At 57.1% G+C, this 19509-nt stretch overlaps 9 protein-coding genes across 9 annotated transcripts; 2 read left to right on the top strand and 7 right to left on the bottom strand.

Annotated features, from left to right (window-relative positions):
• Window positions 1-734: 734 nt before the first annotated feature.
• On the bottom strand, window positions 735-1715 carry F5144DRAFT_271541 (uncharacterized protein). Its single transcript, XM_066783621.1, has 2 exons — window positions 1141-1715; window positions 735-1081 (listed from the first exon to the last, which is right to left on the bottom strand). Exon 1 carries the CDS (start codon window positions 1618-1620, stop codon window positions 1222-1224), a length of 399 nt encoding a protein of 132 aa, XP_066640776.1. The 5' UTR covers window positions 1621-1715; the 3' UTR covers window positions 735-1081; window positions 1141-1221.
• A 2658-nt stretch (window positions 1716-4373) lies between these two features.
• Window positions 4374-5414, top strand: F5144DRAFT_603659 (uncharacterized protein; the record flags this gene model as incomplete). The annotated part of the gene is made up of 1 exon (XM_066791296.1): window positions 4374-5414. The coding sequence occupies one exon, from the start codon at window positions 4374-4376 to the stop codon at window positions 5412-5414; it is 1041 nt and encodes a 346-aa protein (XP_066640775.1).
• On the bottom strand, window positions 5405-7552 carry F5144DRAFT_575675 (uncharacterized protein). Its single transcript, XM_066789088.1, has 3 exons — window positions 7223-7552; window positions 6868-7133; window positions 5405-6805 (listed from the first exon to the last, which is right to left on the bottom strand). The coding sequence occupies exons 1-3, from the start codon at window positions 7295-7297 to the stop codon at window positions 5530-5532; spliced, it is 1617 nt and encodes a 538-aa protein (XP_066640774.1). The 5' UTR covers window positions 7298-7552; the 3' UTR covers window positions 5405-5529.
• A 434-nt stretch (window positions 7553-7986) lies between these two features.
• F5144DRAFT_651733 (uncharacterized protein) lies at window positions 7987-9691 on the bottom strand (the record flags this gene model as incomplete). The annotated part of the gene is made up of 1 exon (XM_066793043.1): window positions 7987-9691. Exon 1 carries the CDS (start codon window positions 9640-9642, stop codon window positions 7987-7989), a length of 1656 nt encoding a protein of 551 aa, XP_066640773.1. The 5' UTR covers window positions 9643-9691.
• Window positions 9692-10182: 491 nt separating this feature from the next.
• F5144DRAFT_651731 (uncharacterized protein) lies at window positions 10183-12162 on the bottom strand (the record flags this gene model as incomplete). The annotated part of the gene is made up of 2 exons (XM_066793042.1): window positions 10711-12162; window positions 10183-10250 (listed from the first exon to the last, which is right to left on the bottom strand). Exons 1-2 carry the CDS (start codon window positions 11816-11818, stop codon window positions 10183-10185), a joined length of 1176 nt encoding a protein of 391 aa, XP_066640772.1. The 5' UTR covers window positions 11819-12162.
• Window positions 12163-12391: 229 nt separating this feature from the next.
• On the bottom strand, window positions 12392-13452 carry F5144DRAFT_575672 (uncharacterized protein). Its single transcript, XM_066789087.1, has one exon. The coding sequence runs from the start codon at window positions 13109-13111 to the stop codon at window positions 12731-12733; it is 381 nt and encodes a 126-aa protein (XP_066640771.1). The 5' UTR covers window positions 13112-13452; the 3' UTR covers window positions 12392-12730.
• A 552-nt stretch (window positions 13453-14004) lies between these two features.
• F5144DRAFT_651723 (uncharacterized protein) lies at window positions 14005-15286 on the top strand. Its single transcript, XM_066793041.1, has one exon. The coding sequence runs from the start codon at window positions 14186-14188 to the stop codon at window positions 14963-14965; it is 780 nt and encodes a 259-aa protein (XP_066640770.1). The 5' UTR covers window positions 14005-14185; the 3' UTR covers window positions 14966-15286.
• F5144DRAFT_651719 (uncharacterized protein) lies at window positions 14762-16753 on the bottom strand (the record flags this gene model as incomplete). The annotated part of the gene is made up of 4 exons (XM_066793040.1): window positions 14762-15738; window positions 15807-16293; window positions 16375-16627; window positions 16709-16753. The coding sequence occupies 4 exons, from the start codon at window positions 16751-16753 to the stop codon at window positions 15168-15170; spliced, it is 1356 nt and encodes a 451-aa protein (XP_066640769.1). The 3' UTR covers window positions 14762-15167.
• A 596-nt stretch (window positions 16754-17349) lies between these two features.
• Window positions 17350-19274, bottom strand: F5144DRAFT_271477 (phosphotransferase enzyme family-domain-containing protein). The gene has a single exon (XM_066783620.1). It carries the CDS (start codon window positions 19078-19080, stop codon window positions 17809-17811), a length of 1272 nt encoding a protein of 423 aa, XP_066640768.1. The 5' UTR covers window positions 19081-19274; the 3' UTR covers window positions 17350-17808.
• Between the last annotated feature and the right edge of the window lie 235 nt (window positions 19275-19509).

The following is a 19509-nucleotide window of genomic DNA, read 5'->3' as shown; positions in this document are numbered from 1 at the left end:
GCCGAACCACCGGCCGCAGAAGTACAGTCAAGTATTTCGAGTGGTGGTCGCGAGGCTTGATAGGTATGACGCGAACAGGCTTTCAGGGATCAACGTTGAGTTCAATGAGTCTTGGCCGCACCATTTCAGCCGTCCCATGCTGCGGCTGTTCGCGAGTTAGGCGAATCCAAAGTTGATGCTGGGGCGCGGCACAGGTGGCTTTGATGGTGTTTCGGCACCTTGCCGGCCATTCTGGGGATTCCCGGGTTGCTGATTGGCCGTGTTGCCGCATTTGGCAATTCTGAGCCGGTCACCAATCTACTTACGTATTGGTGTTGTTGGTTCTTCTTTAGATACCGCTTCTTCAAAATGGCCTGAGAATGGCCATGCTGCTGCATCATGACATTGATCATGTTGCGAGAGAAGCGCCGAGAGGAAGCCGAAGATGCCCGGGATGACACGGAGCCCGAGTCCGGGGGATCCACTTCCCCGTGCGGGGCCGGAGCGATATCCTGGTCTCCGGGGCGCGCCGAAAAGTTTGTTGGTCCGAGCAGAGATATGGACATGCAACAACGCCATGGGTGGCGAAGTTGCGGGGACAATCAGGTGCAGAACTGGCCATACATTGCGAGAATGTTAGGAGGAGAAAAAAGGAGCGTCATTTATGCTTCGATAGTCGTAATCATTACGAGATCGATGATGTAGCCGTCACTAGCGGTTATGGTGTAATAACAGAAAGTGAAAAAAATACCCCTATTTATTGTAACAAGAAGTGAAGTCTATCGGACACGACACTAATAAAACCTGTGCGAAACAAACATCCAACTAGAACGCAACCTGAACCATCCCTCTCCAGTGCAGTGATGCTCGCCCAAATCTATTCCTCCAGCTGTCCATGGCGAACCATGGTAGCTATGACCGTTGTGAAATCTATCGTACCTCTCTCTCCAAAGATAAACTCCAAGAAAACAAAGGAAAGACACGCCCTAAAAAAGCCCCGTCCGGCGCTGAAAACGCCGAGTTCCCTCCCCTATCCGGGTGGTGTTACAGCGTGGCGCCTTCTATGGAAGGATCTGAATCGTGTACTAATACAAGGCGGCGCCTGTTGCCGATGTGGTTAGAAAAGCATGGCAGACATTGGTTGTGATGCTGGCGACGTACCGCGTGAGAGTGTGTACAAATCGGTCGAGGTGATCGAAGAGGCCGGTGGTTTGCCGTGGCAAACGGCGTAGTGGGTTGGTCTTAGTCGAAGTTGACGTATTGGAAGATGGCGTTGCACTCGTCGCACATCCCGCTGGAGTGGTATTGGGAGACCCGGCGGCGGTCGTACCGCTCGTCGAACTCGCAGAAGCCATAGACGTATCGTCTGTAGACATCACACGAGTACTTGGTCCTCCGCAGCTTGCTGTGTCTGCGGTCACAAGTGTAGATGATCTCTTCCCAACCGCACATTGTGGACGACGGGATGTTGACTCTTTCTTGGATGGTATCTGGGATGTAAAGGGGATAGGTCTCGAAACGATGACGTGTGGGCAGGTTGGTCGGCAGGGGGTAGTGATTGCTCTGGTGAACGGTGGTGGTGAAAGAAGGTCGAGTCAACTTGGATGAGGTTGGGGCAGCTTTATAACCTGATACCGACATAGACAGGATACCGACCGAGTCAAGAGAATGAACCAAGAGTGCGCCTCGGCCGATCAGGGCGGCGGAGGCTCAGGCGAATGACCCAACTGGCAGTGGTACCAGAAGGGAAGACACCGAGAGTGAACGACAGGTGACTTCACTCAAGCTGCGGGTGGACGCCTTCTGGGGGCCACACATTCGGCAATGCCCCTGACCGATGAAAACCAGACGGCCGGGATGGGGGTGCTAGGGGGTTCTTCGACGCCCCGGTCAAGGGCAGGAAATACAGCACCATACCCCATTCATCCGGCTCCACTCCTGCTATGTCAACCCCTAAGCATGTGAAAGGTAAGGGATGGTGCTCGTCCATTGTCCTATGGGAACAAAGCCCGCTCGATCTCTCTGCTGCGGCGGGAGCAGGGGTGGTGTAGGTCTCGTTGGAGCTAAGGAGTAAGAAGCTTAGATCAACATTTGCCAACACGGCAACTGCTCATACACACCACCGGAAAGCGGAAGGCCTCTTCACTGCCAACCTCGACCGGGTTCCCCTGCCAGGCCCCCCAATTGGGCCACCATGTGTTGGTGCGCTGTGAACAGACGCAGTGCGTCTAAATAACCGCCGGCCCCATTTTCGCCAGTCCGGCACCCCCTGATTGGCACATACCCGACCCTGCACTTGGAAAAGGTGTTCTAGAAGATCAACACGCGGGGATGAAGATGAACTAGCAATGTTTTACTCATTGGCGGTCTGCGGTACCATCGTATGTCCATCATTTCCTAGTCAGTGGCTGGGGGTTGCACCTTGCAGCTTCCTCCCACACTCTCCCCCCTTCACCACTCTTGTCGGCCGCCACCCACGGTCGCCTTGCACTCGAGGCACTCAATACCTACCTGCTCCGCCTTGCCGGGATGCCTCGGACGATACACCTTAGTTCAGAGAGGGATTGGCCAATAGCCGATGGCTTCCCGTTTCTTAGATGACGGTTCCCCAGGTTTCCAACACCCATGCGTCGATCGTCCCATGTTCATGTTCAGCCCTACCCTCTCTGACTCCACGATACGTACCTGCAACATGGGTAACATGCCTAGAGTACCATCAGACCGCTCGGAAGCTGGGGCTAAACCTGCTCAAGTGCTGCACTGAACGCCACAATGCTCTCCGCCGCTAGTCCGCACCCGCATGCCCGTCCGTGTTTCGCACGATCCCTTATGCATGGTACTCGCATCGATGTTATGCATGCAGGAACGGTGAACGGTATCCGCTTCCACTCCCACGCTCTCAAACTATCATGCCCAGACACACACAAGTGATACATCACCGCTTCCAAATCTCAACCGGGGACATCGGACTTCACCGATGGCTCTGTGAGATCATGACCCCATCACCAACCGAGATTAGGCTCACTCACGGTCGGTCCTTCAAGACCGGAGGGCGTTGTCCTGCCTCACTCTGCCTAGACCCGTTTTCGAGGCACTGTGGGTGCTGTTGGCTTTCTTGCAGCAGGAGATCGCTCGAGTCGGGGCTGCGCCTTCGCCTCCCACAACCAACATCGGTGCTAGCACCCCCAAGAATCAAGATCCGGCTCTGTGACCGAGATTTGGCCCGTCTGTGGTCGCTTCTTGGTGGTGCGGATACCAAGGTAGTTAGTCCGGCCTCTCTATGCGGCCCGCGCATGCGGTTTTCGGACGTTCTCCGCCAATGGATTTGGGGTGGCAGTGTGGCTAAGTTACTTGACTTTTATCAAGTTCAACCCGGGGAAATAACAGCTCGAGCTCCCTCCTGAATCGAATCCACACTCGACATGTTGGATCCAGGAGATTTTGGGTTGAATGAAGAAGAAGATGAAAAAAGTGACCAACGGCAATAAACAGTCACCCCGAGGCTCATTGGCGTTGTTGCGGCCGTTGTTGCGGAAAGCAGCCATCGGATTGGTCCATTAACCGCCGACGACGAACCAACCGACATGTCACTACGACTGCGACTGCCGGTGGCTTGTGATGGACTTGCAGCATCATCCCGCTCAGAAAACATGGACATCGGTGAGGGAGGGTTGCTTGCTGCTTGCTGCGGGTGAGTTATGACGGGATCAGGAGGTCCATCCAACTTACTCAGGGGTCAGGGGTATCTTCCACCAGCCATTTGTCGCCATCACACCTGATCCCCGCCGACCGCATTCGCATCATCCGCAAGCAGCTGTATTAGGAAGTCTTCCAGAAACACCAGAAACTCATGCACCTTCTCAAACCGCCGTGGCGTCTTGAAGAGGCTAGCCAAGCCCAACCGCGGCTAAACCATCGGCGTACGTTACGGTACGTATGCCGATTGCGTCGTTGCACAAGCTTGCCGACAATATCTGGATAATACTGCGGGCTGGGGACCCGGACAATCCGCGGGTCCGGGTGAGACGCGCAACGGTCGAGCTGCCGGCGGGGTCGTGCAGGGCAATATGTGAGACCCGCGGCAGATGCAAACGCCAGAAGGCGAGAATGCTTCGAGAAGCGCGCATCTGCCGCCAAAAAGGTACAAGATCCGCGATCCCTTGCCGCCAGCTTCCTACATGGAAAACATCTTTGGCTCGCAGTGGCCGCCTCCGAGACACCGGGCCCGACAACAGCAACAACAGGAGGACCACGTACCCGCGGTGCAGCCACCGTGCGAGGCCACACCATAACCACTGCTCCCACCATTCCCACACCGCAACACCCATCCGCGATCACCACTCTCACCGCCAGCACCGGCACCAGAGCCCGAGGCCGCGACCTCCCCAGCCACAATGTATCTCCTCCTCCTACCCCTCGCCCTCACCCTCCTGCCCCCATCCGTCCACGCCCAGCAACAACGCTGCCAATGGGCCACGCTGCGCTCAGCAACGGACTCCGTCCTCGAAGCCCTCGCCGCCGGCCTATCCTCCACGACCACCACCCCCGTCGTCTTCTCCTCTCCCGAGCTAGTGTACACCCTCAACGGCACCCCCCTCCCCTTCCCGCTCCCGGCCTCCGCGGACCCCGCCCACACCGACACCACCACCACCACTACCAACAACACCATCACCACCACCCTCTTCACAGTACCCCTAACTCTCTCCGTCACGCACAGCATCATCGACCAAGATCGCTGCGCCGCCTTCATCAAAGCCGTCGCCTACCCCACCACTCCCACCCCCACAACCACCACCACCACCAACACCACCAACCCCAACCCTCACCCCCACCCCCATCCCAAAAACAAAAGGACAGAGAGAATCCTCCTCCTCGGCGCCCAAATCCACTACACCTACACCCCCAACCAAGGCGCCATCGTACGACAACTGAACACAATAACCGCAACAGAAGGCGACTGGAAGATGCCTGTGGGGCTGGACGGGGCGGTGTTGGAGGGGTTGGTGGGCGGGGAGGAGTGGAGGGCGTTGGGGAGGGGGGAGCAGGATGGGAGGGGGGTTTTGGAGGGGGTGGCAGGGGGGTATTTGGGGGTTTTGGGGGGTGAGGGGAATGGAGGTGAGGGGAGTGGTGATGGGAATGGGACGGTGGTGGTTTGGGGCCGGCCGTGCGCAAGGTTGGAGGGGAGTGTGTATACGGCTGTGGGGGAGGGGGAGAGTTGTGAGGTGGGGTTGGAGGTGGGTGGTGGTGGTGAGGAGGGGGTGGGGATTACGGAGAGGCAGTTTGTGGTGGATGAGTCGGTGGGGTCTGTGAGTGTGCTGGCGAGGGATGGGAGGTTGGGGGGCGCGCCGACGGTGTTTGAGTTTAGGGTTGTTAAGGGGGCGTTGAGATATGTGCATCAGTTTGCGGCCACGGCGTCAGCAGGGATAAGCATCTAGCTAAGCCAACTTGTTTGCATTTTACGTGGTACTGCTCGAGCTCATCTAGTTCAACCAACCAACCGTGATGCTACCTTTGCGTGTGTACTAGGTACCTAAGCATCTCAGGCCTTGCCTAAAAAGATCCGGGCTCCCACGTCGGCAGCCCCTGAAGGAGTTCCACGTGTTCAACCTCAGAGATATCCAGCTCCTCTAACCTAACCTTGGTGTCGCCTGCTGCCCGCCACACTCTCCAATACCACGAGTACAGCCTAATGTAGCGGAGACGCGGAGGTGCTGTGGCGAGCACTCGAACAACCTTGTTTGCAGCTTCGCGTTTGACACGCTTTTCATCGTTGATATTGACTGCGAGCTGGGTAAGATTATCCAGCTTTTGAAGAGCATTGGTAAGAAGATCCAACTCGTCAAAACCAATCTTGGGTCCTGGGCTCTCGGTCAGGTGGACGGCAAGCCCTTCTAGCGTGCCGTCATCTCCCGACACCAGGTCCTCAAGCACTTGTTTGGCGGAGGGGATCTCATCGTGGTTCAAGAGCCGGCCGTCGTTATCGAATAGCCGAATCTGATTGCGCCGCAGCTCCATCTCGAGCATACGCACATGTAGCGGGAGGGAGGGATATATCGGGTTAGGTCGGAGAAGGGCGGCCGGCTCATAGCCAGTGGTCATGTCCGGGCACAAGATGGCCAGTCTTCTGGCGGAGGGAGGATCTAGAGCAGCCAGGAATCTGTGCACGTCTTTTCGGTAGCCAGCAACGCTGAGATCACGTAGGTTAGGGCAATGGGCGGGCCCAAAGGCGTCAAAGATAATGCCGCTATCGTCACCATCGTCGTACATGCTGATGATAACCCCGCCGTGCCACACCCCGACGTTCTCGATGTGGACTCGCTCGAGAAAGTGGAGATCGGTAAGCCTCTGTAGAGAGTCGAGACTGTACGGATACACAGCGTTGCCGAGATGCAGTGACCGGAGGCGCAGCGGCACGGCCCCAGTTTTGCCGTAGTCGTCGCACAGCTGGTCAAAAAAACCTTCAAATTTCTCTCTCTCGTTCCTTTTATTGTAGTGTTCAAGTGTCTGGTCCGCAAGCGATAGCTCTAGCGCCCGGAGACGCGGTGAGTTTCGGAGCACTTGGGCAACTTGTGCCCTCCACCAAGGCAGCTCTTCGTGGAGATTGTTCAGTGTCAATTCCTCGAGGCACGAAAAGACGGTCAGGTCGGGCCTCTCATAAAGCCTGCGCTGCTCTAGTTGCACATCCGGAGGCGGTGGGAAATCGCTGTAACCCAGCCTTTGGCCCATGTCATTGGGGAAGTCAATGTGGATGGCCTTGATGGCTGGGCTTGATTTGTGGAGGGCGCTAAGGACGGCCACCGGTAGCGGGTTGGAACCGCCACGCCATCTATATTGCCGAATGTTAGTCCTCAGCCCCGGGCTAATATGGTGCGTGTTTGGAAGACTTGCGTGAATGTCCTTAATCGCGACAAGCTAGGTAAGAGCTGCGAAACAAGGCTCTGGAAATCAGAACTACCGCGGTTGCCGGAACCGCGGACAAGGAGCTCTCGGACATGGTCATATTTCTTGGTGCTGGCGAGTGCGAGCTGCAGGCTGACAGCGCCATGTCCGGTGCTCCCGCTGATGGTGAGCTGCCGGTACAGGACAGGCGTGATGGCAGCGTTGAAGGTCTTGTTAACAAGGCAGAGTGTCGTAAACTCCCGGGTGCTACAGATCTAGAGAGTGATGAGTGAGCCAACCTAGCCCAACATGATAAAGGGGGTGTGTTTAATGTATCGCCGATGATCAGGAGCAGCACACCCACCTGTTCGGCCAGACAGCGCACAAGCTCGGGTAAGCTGGCAAACACCGCCGAGGGTGATGGTTGAGAGTGAGACATTTAGAAACTGGAGAACCAATATTCGGCACGTAACGCCAACGAGCTCGGCCTGAAGTAAAAGCGAACCAACTAGCGAGAATCAAGTGATCATGTCGTGATGTTGCCGGATGACTGGGGGCCGCGTTGGGGTGTCAGCTCTCACCTTCGATACCACCTCAAGGGTGACAGCGGGGTTGCTTGGCAAACTACCGGCTCCCCCCAGCAACCAGCCCTTGTTTTATTCCCGAAATCGGACGGTGGATAGATCGGTACAGATTACCCCTCTGAATCGCTGGCGAGGGAAATATCCATGAGAGGTTGGCCGAAACGATCCCTGTGACCTGATGGCTGGGGGACGGGGCGAAAAGGGCGCCACCTACAGATTAGCGTCTTCATTAATATCAAGATGACATACATTCTGCCCGGAAGGTGGTTGGAGATATTATCATCTGAAATGGTATCAACCAGCGGCAGTGGTGTCCCGCTATATACCTACCTTAGGTAGTGTAGATCAAGTTGCAGGTGGCTGCTGGATATTTACGTTGTCATGGCACTGGGAATGGCACAAAATTCATGCCGAGTAGAATTATTTGAGCTGGCTAGGTAGGTAGTTAAATAAATCCCATGTTTGATGCTTGACGATTGTAAAGTATCTAGATATACTACATTGCCCACCTCTCGTGGGGTGTGGCATAGGTAAGTGAAGTTACCTAAGGTCTGCGGCAGTCTTTACACTTCCCGGCTTTTTGTAATTTGTAATAGGTAGCTAGGGCCTCTCTTGGCCCTAGTAGCTCACCCCGGTTACGTAGCAACTCGAATGGTCTCGGCTCGAGCCGGATTTCCCAGCGGTTGCGAAACTCGCCTCCGGACTTGAAGTTCTTAAATTCACTGTGGACGCCGCCGAGGCAGTCCATGTGGCCCTGGAGGAAAACCGCGTGGTGGGGAGACCAGCCCCAAGAACACTGCAAATCCAAAGAATGGCTAACTCTGCCCATGAGCATACCAGCGGGCTCGCCAACCTCCTTAGCTTGTTTTGGGACGGTCTCCCAGCCCTTATATGAGGTCTTCAGGCGGTATAAGATCTGAGAAGCCATCAAAGAGTCGCACTGACGGCGCTGCATTTCGCGGAATTCTTGCAGCTCCCTAGTAGCTACCGGGTCCAGAAATGGTAGTTTGTCTCCGTCAGCGGCCGTTAGTGCCGGCCCTCCAAGCACGGTTTTCTTGCAGTTCCACTCGATGTGGCTGTTGTCGCGGGGCTTTGCTTTCTCGTAGACGTAGTCGAGGAGGCTCTGTATCGCTGTCTCCCGATGGGTTCTTACCACGCCCAGAAGCTCCCAAAGCTCCACAGTCATCCCCATGCTCGGGCAGCCCTGCGCGTAGGTGAGCAGGTCGCTCAGCTTGTCCTCCGAAAGTGAGAAGAAGATTTGCTGGAGAACTGCTACCACCAGCTTGGCGGCCCCTAGGTGCCAAGCGATGTTCAGGGCGTGCAGAGTCCCGAGTTTGTCGTATTTGACGACTGGGCCGTCCACCGCGGCGAGTGGTATGAAGACAGAGACGAAGGGTCGAAGCAAGCACACTACATCATACTTGTCGGCCGTGGAGAGGATGCTGGAGATGGCCGCGCGAGCGCCGGGGGTCTTTACATCCCACGTCGGCACCAGGCTTGACCGCCCGTGGATGATGGCTAGCAGAAAGGCTACGGGCAACGGTTGGTCCTCATCGAGGGTCACGACCCATTCTCCACCGTCCACAGGCTTCCCCTCCCGCCAGGGTCCGAATAGCATGGCGCTCCAGACGGCTGAGGCCCGTCGCATGGCTCGGGAGCAAACCCTGAACCGGAACGTCGTTTCTAAATCTGTGCACTTGCTGTCACCGGCGTCGACGCCGTGGCTAGAGCCGTCGTTATAGCCGTTGCTATAGCCGTCGTTATAGCCGTTGCTATAGCCGTCGTTAAGGCCGTCTTTATAACCGTTGTCGTAGCCGGAACCTACCAGTATCTCCTTTCTATTATATTCCCAGGCCTTATGGCCATCGCGGTGGCCGACGCTATGGCCTTCGTCATAGCCGTCCTTATAGCCATCGCGATAGCCGTCGCCATAGCTGTCGTTGTCACGGTCGTGGTCGCAGTCGCAGTAGAAGTCGAAATCACTGTCGCTGTCGCTGTCGCTGTCGTTGTCGTTCAATCCTAGTATCTTCTCTCCATCGGGCTTATTGCCATCGCCTACGCTCACCTTTATCCAAAGGTCGCCCTCTTCGTCGAAGACGAGGTTGTACTGTGATGGTGGCAGCCTGTCAGAGGTGCTGCCGACACCGCACCCCTTGACCAACTCGGGGAACCCGATTTCCCCGTTGATTGTCGGAGACATCGAGAGGTTGGTTGCTGGCTGCTTCGATAAATAGAACGCTGTGAGGCCGAGTAGGACGGTGAGTGGGAGGGAAGAAGGCGCTAGTGAGTCTAGGGTGGTCTGTCGAGTGTCCATTCCGTCGGCTGTGAGAGTATGACACTTTAAATGTACGGCAGTTAATACAATTATGATGGTCTGAACTTCATTCTTTGTCTTCTCGGGCAAAACGGCTGCGTCTCGGGTCTGTGGGAATCCAACCGAGTTGTGCGGCTAATATTATAGAAGGTTGTGTGTTGTTAGTATCGTTGCTTTTTCGCAAAATCCAGCAGTGATGTTCAGCTTCTACAAAGGCGGGATACTCGCTCTGGTCAAGCAATCGCGACAAAACCCCTCCTGTGACGTCTAGCTCTAGAAAACTAGGCATCCCGCCTCCCCAATACCCCTAGCTGTTCCCACCATGAACTGGCTCAGTATGTTTCCAACACTCTAACAACAGGCCATGCAAGTGACTTAAAATCTGGAACCGTTGAGCGGATTCATGTGGCCAGATTAATATCCTATCTAAGGTGCATCTGAATGAAAAATGTCTTGCGACGGCGTTCCCTTTCTACCGAGAATGGAAGCGAATCCTGAAGTGAATCAACCGATGCTATGCTGATAAACAAAAGAAACAAAAGCCGAAGAGAGTAACTACCTAGGCCTACTTGTCGCCGGAAAACCCAAACACTCTCAACGACCCTTTACCCGTGCTGGGCTCTATAATCCTGCGGAACTTCCTCAAGTCAATGTCTTCCAAGGCCGAGTAAATTCTCGGCCTCGGGAGCTCCCCAGTTGTGGCATCGACGTTGCGCTGCTCGACAGCAAAGTCCTGTAACTCCTGTCGCAGTTTCAAAATCCCGCCGTCATCTGACCCCGGTCGGGAGCGGTGAGTCGCCAGGCCGTGGAAGACGGAGCCAAGCCCAGCCGCCCACATACGCCGGATGTGGTCATTATCCGTTTCACGGTGGTAATGAGGGCTAAGGGTCCGGATTTGGACAACTCTGACGGGCCTGTCCAGGGGGCGCGGCTGGCTCTTAGCGTAGCCCGTACTCCCATGGGCGACTCGAGAAACAGACAAATGGGCTCGCTCCAGCAAGTCAACAAAGTGATACGGCTCGATGGCGTACCCAGCCGCCATCCTCAACTTCAGAGCAAGCCCCATTGTCATGGCATGTTCGCCGGCGTTACCCGTCGTGATAAAATTGGTGTTTCTAGCCTCCGTCCCATGCTTGTCGCCCGAAGCAAACAGCTTATTCAGCCAGGAGTTGACGATCCTGGAGCACCTTCCCTCCTTCACAAGCTCAACACGCCCATTATCGCGCAGCTTCGGCTTGGAAGCCCACTTCAACCGAACCATGGTATCCTCTCGGTCGCGGGACGAAGGGGACATGGCAAACCCCGCCGCAAACGCCAGGCAGTACTCATTCACCGACCCGGCACGGAAGTTGTCCGCGTCGACAAACCCAACATAACGCCGCCCCGGACATAACGCCGCGGCCAGGGCCACACCAAGAATGATGCCCTCCCCCTTGCCGTCGCGTATCGTCCCGTCGGCTCCGCACAGCTCGGGCATGCCGGCCTCCTTGAACGCGGCGGCGGCGGCGGCGTCCTTCTGGTGGATGGCCAGCAGCAGCCGCCGCTCGCCGCCAAACGCCTTGACCATGGCCACCTGCTGGGCGTACTCGTCGGCGTCGCCCCCCCGCGGGCAGTTGGAGACCAGGATGACCAGGCAGGGGGCCGGGATGGCCGAGATGACGCCCCGGATGACGGACAGCTCCTCGTCCTTGCAGGGCACCACGATCACCATGTCGGAGAGGATGGCGTCCAGCGCCCCCCCGGAATAGTAGTCCGTCTTGGCCTCCCCGCCGGCGTCCACAAGGGGGCCGGCCTCGCCGCTAATGGTTCGGCCGTGTTCGGGGATGTGGTGGACCTCCCCGGCTATTTGCAGCAACCCGAACCTGCGGGTTTCGGAGGGGCGTGTTAGTCTCATGCTGCCGCTTCGTGGTGTGTGTTTGTTGGTGGTTTGGCTCCCTTCAAGGGCGCTGAGGTTCCGGAGCGTGGCGGAGGCAAGGCTGGGGAATGGTAAGAATGGTGGTTCCGGCCATGTAAGCGAATGATATGATACCCGCGGCTGCGAGCTGAGCACGGTGACGGACATTATATGGTTGATTTTCTAGAGGTTGCTGTGAGGTATGCAAGTTGACACCGTTGCCGTGACCGCAGCCGCGTGTTTTCGGAGGAGTCCCGTGGTTTTGAAGTCCAAAGGTGAGAAGAAAGACCGTCATGGTTGTTTGTTACCTGCATGACTGCGGCGCAAGGAAGACGCGGGCAGAGGAAAAGAAACCTTGGCGCAGGTGTGGTGAGCTGAAGTCGTACAAACAAAGCCCCCAACAGCGTCCGACGGTCACGGTATGGCCGGGTGTTTTATCCCCCCACATAAGGGCGTAAGTCTATTGTACGGATATAGCTGGGACCCGTGGGAGTGGTACACATGAGCGTGATCAAAATTGGCAATTTCCCCAGCACGAAAATGAGGCATGGTGATTGGCACGAGGACTATTTGGAGGTGTGATTTGGGGTTCGAGACTTCGAGGTTAGCCTCATGCAAGCGATAGCACTGCCGGCCGTACTATCGATCCAACCACCCGTGGGCCGTGTAGGGGGGGGGGGGGGGGGAGGGAGGGAGGGGAATGGGAAGTAACGACAAGAATAGGATGGTGGCTTTGGCTGAGGAGTAAAAAATTGGACTTCCATTATGATCAGCCATCTCAACTGTTATTAGTATCCGCAATAGCATCTGCACTCGCGCAAGGATGGCGTGATGCGTGCAGTCACCGTTGGCCGTACATAGTCGTCCGTGTCTAGGGTACTATTAGTACTCTCACTAGCTTCCCAAATCAGAAAGCTTCTCTCGAATGGTCAGTTTCCAGGGCTAAGACACCGCACTTCGTCGGCATGCCAGTTGGCCAAACTTTGACTCGACAAACGTCCAAAATGTCCATTTTAAGGATCCCGACTCCCGAACCGGGCGAGCATTGCGCATCCGTGGCTTCCACACCTGCGTGGGCCGTTATCTCGAGTGCCACGGCTTCCCGAGCATAGCCTCATGACCCACCTCACTTGCCGAGGAGATCCGTGGGTTGATTGGCGGGGAAAGATTGGTGCCACAGTGCCGCAGACTCATCTTATCGGACATGGGCAGCGGCATGAGCATCGGCATGGACAGCATCGCACTCCCAAGCTGTCGGAACCGAGCGTGGTCGCCAACGAACCAACCTGAGTCCAACACGCAGCAGGGAGGCTTCCCAGGGTCAGTTGGTGATACTATGCAATGGAGGGAATGAACCGGGGGAGGGAGGTCAGAGCACGCGGGGAGACGGGCGCATTTGGACATGACCTCGGGCAACCTGGACATGACTAAGGGCGTCAGGGCGCATCCCACCACGCGCATTCCACGCTAACCATCACCCCCTCGAACCTCGAACCCCTCGAACCCCCCCTCGAACCCCCTTCGACTCGATGGCGTGGAGTCAAAGGCTGCAGGGGTTTTTCTGCGGGAAGGCCAAACAGGCAATCCACTTTGCTGCATAGGGCTGGACGGCCGGTTCTGGAGTCCTTAGAGGTCCAGGATGGATGCTGTTGGTCTCTGAAGGGCTCCGCGTGAGGATTCCGGGCGGCGAATCAAAGTGGCTGGGGGAGATTTGACTGGGGACAAACACGGTCGAATGCAGGAAATGCCCACTCGCGGAAGCCCTGCCGCTCGCCGCCAAAAAAAACACGCGGAGAAGCGAGACTCGTGTGCCAGAATAGACCATCCTAAAAGGGGTCAGGGGGCTTGGTTTTGAAGTCTGAGGGTTAGGGGAGGCCCAGGAGGGGTAACGGTGACGACCAAGACGACGCAGGCACTCGTGGCACTGCAGGGGATCTTGGGGACGGACAACCCCTGCCCCGAGACGGGCGAGGCAAGATCGATTGCGTGCGTGTCCCGCAGATCCTTTGGTCCTGTGGCGTCTGCCAAGTCGGCCCCGGAAAGACCATGGCGTCCAATAGCCATGTCTTGAAAAAGCCACGGTGGGGAGGGCCGGGGACAGGCGGAGGAACTCCTTGGCAAACCGCCGAAGATTCAAAGATTCGGAGGTCGAACTCGGCCAGATTTGACGACATAGGCCGCCATCGGCGCTATGGTTATGGGAAATGGACAGATTTCTTTGAATGTTGGTCCGATCCGCGTCACCGCCGACGACGCCGATGATGGTCTTTAAAAGGGGCTTCGTCCCCCATCCGGGAGGGTTTCAGTCTCTCTTTGGAGGACAGCATTTACTGTAGTACAACAACAAAAACAACATATCTCAAAGTAGAAACAGCATCACCGACAGTACGAGCATCGCCAGCATCATAATAAGAACAGATACCTAACAGCAAAACCATAAGCCACGATTTGCACCACAACTCTCCCAACACTAACGTCCATTTTCCATCCCAACACCTCAACTAGCACAACACCAACACCACACCAACAAACATCATGGCCACCAAAAAAACAATCCTCTTCCTCGGCGCCACCGGCGGCGTCGGCCTCTCCGCGCTCCGCCGCTCCCTCGCCGCCGGCCACACCTGCATCGCTCTCTGCCGGACCCCCGCCAACCTCACCGCCCAGCTCAACACCACCACCACCAGTAACAGTAACACCACCACCCTACCACCCAACCTACACATCATCACCGGCAACGCGCACAACCCCTCCGACCTGCACGCCTGCCTGACCCACCCCTCTACTGCCCCATCCGGCGGCGTGGATATCATTGTCAGCTCCATCGGCGCACGGCCGACGCTGCGGGGGATGTCGGATGCGCATGTGTGTGAGAAGGGGATGGAGGTGCTGTTGGGGGCTTTGAGGGCCGTAAAGGAGGAGAGGGTTGGGGGGAAGGTTCCGCGGCTGGTGGCGGTCAGCTCGACGGGGATTTCGGAGGTGGCGCGGGATGTGCCGATTTTGTTGGCGGGGTTGTATAAGGTGCTGTTGCATACGCCGCATGTAGATAAAAAAAAGATGGAGAGGTTGGTGGTGGCGGCGGGGGGGAAGGGGGAGGTGGAGTGGACGTTGGTGAGGGGGAGCTTTTATACGAGTGGCTCGGCTACGGAGGGGTTGGTGCGTGTGGGTGTGGAGGATCCCGTGAAGGGGGTGCGGGAGAAGGAGGCGGTGGGATATACGATCAGTCGGGAGGATGTCGGTAAGTGGATGTTTGAGGAGTGCTTGGATAAGGAGGGGAGGGAGTGGGTTGGGAAGGCGGCGATTCTTACGTATTAGGGGAAGTTCGGGTGTAGTTGGGGTTGGCTTGTTTAGATAGACGATTCGGGTTTAGATGATACTGGACGACAGGAAACGCTAGATTATTAACATGATTACACCCCTCAAACTCCAAATTTGCGAGACCCCCAAGATGAACAAACATATGAAAGCACATCCTCCTCACGATCGACACCACCGGCGGCCACAAGGCGCTTCCTCGCTACACCACCGGCGGCAACAACGCACCCCCCTCTCCCTCCACCCGCTCACACAACCTCACACTCACCCCCTGCTCACTCCCCGTCCCATCACACTCACACACCAAACTCACCCTCTCCACCCCCTGCCCCCTCAACACCCTGACCCTATCCCTCACCACCCTCAACAACCCCGCCAACTTCCCCAACGTCACCTGCTGCTGCGCCTCGGCCTCCCACTCCCTCAACTCCCCGTCCATCTTCCGCACACTCAACTCCGGCCCCGGCGTGAACAAGCCCTGCTCATGGCGGGCCAGATACAGCTTCGCGCGCTGCGAGAAGTACAACTGCGCCTCGTTGGTGGACAGCGCCGGGGAGCGGGCGTTGCGCGTCTTGATCTCGACGAGGCACGGCGCGGGGATGGTGCGCCCCGTGTGGTGCACGCGGAGGGTCGGGCTCGGGTGGGTGACGGGGCAGGGGGGTGTGAAGCTGGGGCTGTCGCCGGGGTCGTCGAGGGCGAGGGCGGCGAAGGCGAGGGAGGGGGAGGGGCCAAGGGCGGAGGGTTTGGAGGAGGTGCGGCGGTGGCGTCGCCAGCTGGGGGACCGCGGGCCGGGGTCGGAGTGGCGTCGGTTCGGGGGGTGGTGGAGATGAGATCGGGCGACGGGGTGGTGTGGTCGCACGCGCAGTGGTAGGCGTCCACTTCGCCTTGTACCACGAGCTGCAGGTCGGCGAAACGGTACGACAGGACACGGTGGTGGCTTAGGCTGCGTTGTAGGACGGGATCTTCCTCCGGGGGGTAACGACACGTCTCCTTTTCGAACCCGGAGCCGCAGCCGAGACTCAAGGACAGGTTGGGGTCTCTGTTCCAGCGGGAGAGAAGCAGAGTGTTTTCCCTGATGTCGAGATCGCAGCGCTCGGTGCCCCAGGACCTGTTACAGATGACGTCGAAGAGCTTGCGGAGGTTGCTGACGTTGCTGATCACGTCGGTTGCACTGAAGATATCCAGTCCTGGCTGCATCACTTCAACCGACCGCAGAAGCGGCTCAAAGATGTATTCGTATTGGGGGTAACGGGTGGGGATGGTTTTGTTGTACGAGTCGGCCTTCATTTGCAGCGGCTGCGTCAGGGGTGTGAAACGTGGGGGAGCACCTGCATCACGAGCCGTCAGCTGTGTACTCTACATGACATGCCGCAGAGACGGGCGTCGATGCACAAGGAAGACAAACGGACCTGGTACGACAATCTCTCCATCTGCGACCTTGTTGAAACTCGCCAGTTCTTGCACATGTGTAATGCGGGAAGGCTCAGCATCGATGCCGATGGGCAGAATGGCTAGGGACTCCAAGTGAACGAGTCCGCTGGACACCTTGGCCGTCCGCCGTCTGCGTAACCTGTCCACCGCTGCCCGATCCTTTGCTGTGTGGGACCAGAGGCAGTTGCCGGTAAAGAGATATGAGCAATCTGCGCCAAAAGCGCACCGTCCCTGTCCTGCGGTCGCTTTCCACCACCGAATAGCGGACATTTTATGTGAGTACGGGCAGTCTTTGCCTCGACCGGGACATACTCTATCGTTGAGCAGCAGCGGGCACACACCCTGTTTGGGAGCCATGGTGGTTGGAGAAAACGCTGCTGTTGAGCTTAGATGGCGTTGCAGGAGGCGGATGGATGTTCACAATGACTCAACGCGTGCAACAACAAAGGTGATCTAGCTTCCTAGGGAAATCGGTGGATCTTGGCATGTATAGAATCCAAAATTCCAAAGCCGCATGGAGGTTGAAGGACGAGTCTTGGGGGACGTCAACTATGGGTGCATGTGTGATGGCATTGTTCTGCGTCCGTTTGTGGTTGAGGCCCACGACCGAGTGTTGCCTTCGAGTCTTCACTGTTCAGCCTCGGCAGCAGCCTCCATTCAACGGGAACCAACTGTCGGGCTGTGTAACGCGCTTTTGATCCAATCGATGCGTTTGTAGCCCCCTCCCTCGGCGGCCAGCCAACGTGGCCGGCGCCAAGAGGGCAGGCAGACAAAACAAGGCGGCCTCGTTGGTCGGCAACGAGGCTGTCGGCAGACGCAGCCATGCGGATGGACGGATACGAAGCGTGTCTTCCCGTGTGGCGAGAAATTCACTTCAGGGGCTATCCATGAAGAGTGTCATATCAAGTCTCAGGCCCCCCGAGCCTCGAGGGCACCACTCCTCTCAGCGTTAGCCAAGCACCTGTGCGTTCCTGTTGACAATTACCGTCGACCTCTATTGTTATCCACAGATTTAAGTCTGCTAAAAGGATAATGCGATACGTCACGAAGAGAAGATGAAGAATACATGTACCTGATCAAGTGACAATCAAAAGCTTAAAGGCTGCCTATGTCAATGTTGATATCAGCAAGCTTATCATCCACGATTTGTCCCAAGCTCTCCAAAACGAGCTCAAACAGCGGGGCTGTCTCATCGAGTCACGAGTGTATCACTCTCGCCCGCCGAGCACTTTCCTTTCTGCGGGCCTTTCTATCCACTCCAGTTGTTCTATCACTCTTTATGTGGATGCGGCAGGTTCAAGACGACATGAACCTCCGGACACTGTTGAGATACAACCCCTACCCGTTCCAGTTTGGGTCAAGCACGCCCATCAGACGCGGGTACTTGCCCCCCTCGACAGCCTCAATCCACCTCACACCCCCTTGAGATGCCAGCCCGCAGCACACCGTGCGACAGCCCCCAAAAAGTCCAGCTTCAGCGCCCCGTACCGCACTTCCATCTCCCACCACGGCACCAGCTGCTCCATCCTCTCCTTATAAACCTTGCGCAGCCGCGTCATGTCATACTCCATCCGGTGGATCCAGTACAGCTCCGTCTTGCCCTCGTTGTCCAGGCCATCATCGGCCCTCACACCCACATCCTCATCACCATCATCGTCCGCATACCCGTCCCGGACCGGCTCCGCCTCGCGCGTCGGACCGAGCAGGAACTCGGGCATCTCGGTCGCGGCCCACAGCGGTTGGCACGAGACGCACTCCCAGTCCAGGATGGCCGTGACCTTGGCGTCATCGGTGCCATCGGCGTCGACGAGGATATTGCTGAGTGAGAGGTCGTCGTGCCAGAGAACGGTGCGCTCCGCGGGGTGTTGCAGGGGCGGGAAGATCTTGGGCAGCAGGGCTGTCAGCTTGGTCGCCACTTGCAAGGACGACTCGGCGTCCTCGCGGACGTCTTCATCATCGTCGTTTTGGAGGATGTCGGTTTGCTCCTGGCAGATGATGCCGAGGTAGGTGCTCAGCCAGTCGTAGCTCGACGGGAAAGGCCCTCGCGGGACGTCGTACTGGAAGTGGTCGCCCCAGAAGAAGCGGGAGACGAGCCGGCCGGGCTTGGGGTCGAAGACGGCCGGCTCGGCAGCGATATCGGCCGGCCTGTTTTCGGAGAAAAGGGTTCCGATGGACTGGAACTTTGCATCCTCGATGCTGCGGCGAAAGAGCTGGCTCTGGAAATCTACAATCTGCTCGACAAGCCGGGTTTTGTCGGCCATCGACATCTTCCGCCAACGCGCATACGCCGAAACGCCCGGCATAAGCTCCATAAGGATCCACTCAAACCCGATTTCGTTATCTCGAGAGTCGTCGAAGGCGATGACCTTGGGAACCGGTACAAGGGTCATGCGGCGGATCCAGCGTAGCGTCGTCGACTCGCCGCGGGTTTTGTGAGCTGGGTCGACAGGCAGCGACACACGGAGCAAACACTTGCCACGAGGGCCGTCGACCAGATATAGCTTGTTGAACGCACCCTCTGCATGAAAAGTGACATGACAGTGGTCGTCACGCGCGAGACCTAGAACCCTTCGGCAAAGTTGGGTCACAGCATCAAGCTGGGGCTCTCGTGCCCAGCGTGGCTTCAGATCAAAACCCCCGTCATCCCATTTAAGTCCATCGCGACATTTGTCCAGACCATCCATGTTTGAGCCGATAGGTCTGTTGCTGTATTTGTTTGAGAAGACAGTCTGACTGCTCACGGTCGAGTTCCGTTCGTATTTTGAGGCTCCGTAGGCGAGAGAGCAAAGGCGGGGCTGAACAGAAAGCGCGAATCATCGGACGAGCCACAATAGGGCATTTCGTTGAAGCTGTCGCTGCTTTACAGCCACCGAACAGTTGATGCGCGTTCGAATCCGGAAGATCCTGCCGTTCCAAGCTCACGGTCACGCCATTCACGCTCCCAGTCTTTTATCACTCCCCTGCGAAGCTCACGATTCGCTCTCGTAACTCCATAGAGAAAAATGGGCGCCATACAGCCAGCCATGCACGTCACGAGGTAACAAAAAAAACCGTTCAGCGATCAAGAACGTGATGCGGCATTCTCGAGAATCTCAGAGCCCACGCAGTCACGG

The sequence above is a fragment of the Chaetomium tenue genome (genome assembly GCF_020726465.1).
Source record: "Chaetomium tenue strain MPI-SDFR-AT-0079 chromosome Unknown F5144scaffold_5, whole genome shotgun sequence".
Lineage (NCBI taxonomy): Eukaryota > Fungi > Ascomycota > Sordariomycetes > Sordariales > Chaetomiaceae > Chaetomium > Chaetomium tenue.
This window is presented reverse-complemented; position numbering and strand designations above follow the sequence as displayed.

What these genes read in the sequence shown, in the direction of transcription:
- F5144DRAFT_271541 (XM_066783621.1), bottom strand. Translation starts at nt 1,620, where the DNA reads ATGTCGGTATCAGGTTATAAAGCTGCCCCAACCTCATCCAAGTTGACT.
- F5144DRAFT_575672 (XM_066789087.1), bottom strand. Translation starts at nt 13,111, where the DNA reads ATGCGCGTGGTGGGATGCGCCCTGACGCCCTTAGTCATGTCCAGGTTG.
- F5144DRAFT_271477 (XM_066783620.1), bottom strand. Translation starts at nt 19,080, where the DNA reads ATGGATGGTCTGGACAAATGTCGCGATGGACTTAAATGGGATGACGGG.
- F5144DRAFT_575675 (XM_066789088.1), bottom strand. Translation starts at nt 7,297, where the DNA reads ATGTCTCACTCTCAACCATCACCCTCGGCGGTGTTTGCCAGCTTACCC. An exon ending in TGCGCTGTCTGGCCGAACAG is followed by an intron (nt 7,134 to 7,222) that starts GTGGGTGTGCTG and finishes ATCACTCTCTAG; the next exon opens with ATCTGTAGCACCCGGGAGTT. An exon ending in TCGCGATTAAGGACATTCAC is followed by an intron (nt 6,806 to 6,867) that starts GCAAGTCTTCCA and finishes TCGGCAATATAG; the next exon opens with ATGGCGTGGCGGTTCCAACC.
- F5144DRAFT_651723 (XM_066793041.1), top strand. Translation starts at nt 14,186, where the DNA reads ATGGCCACCAAAAAAACAATCCTCTTCCTCGGCGCCACCGGCGGCGTC.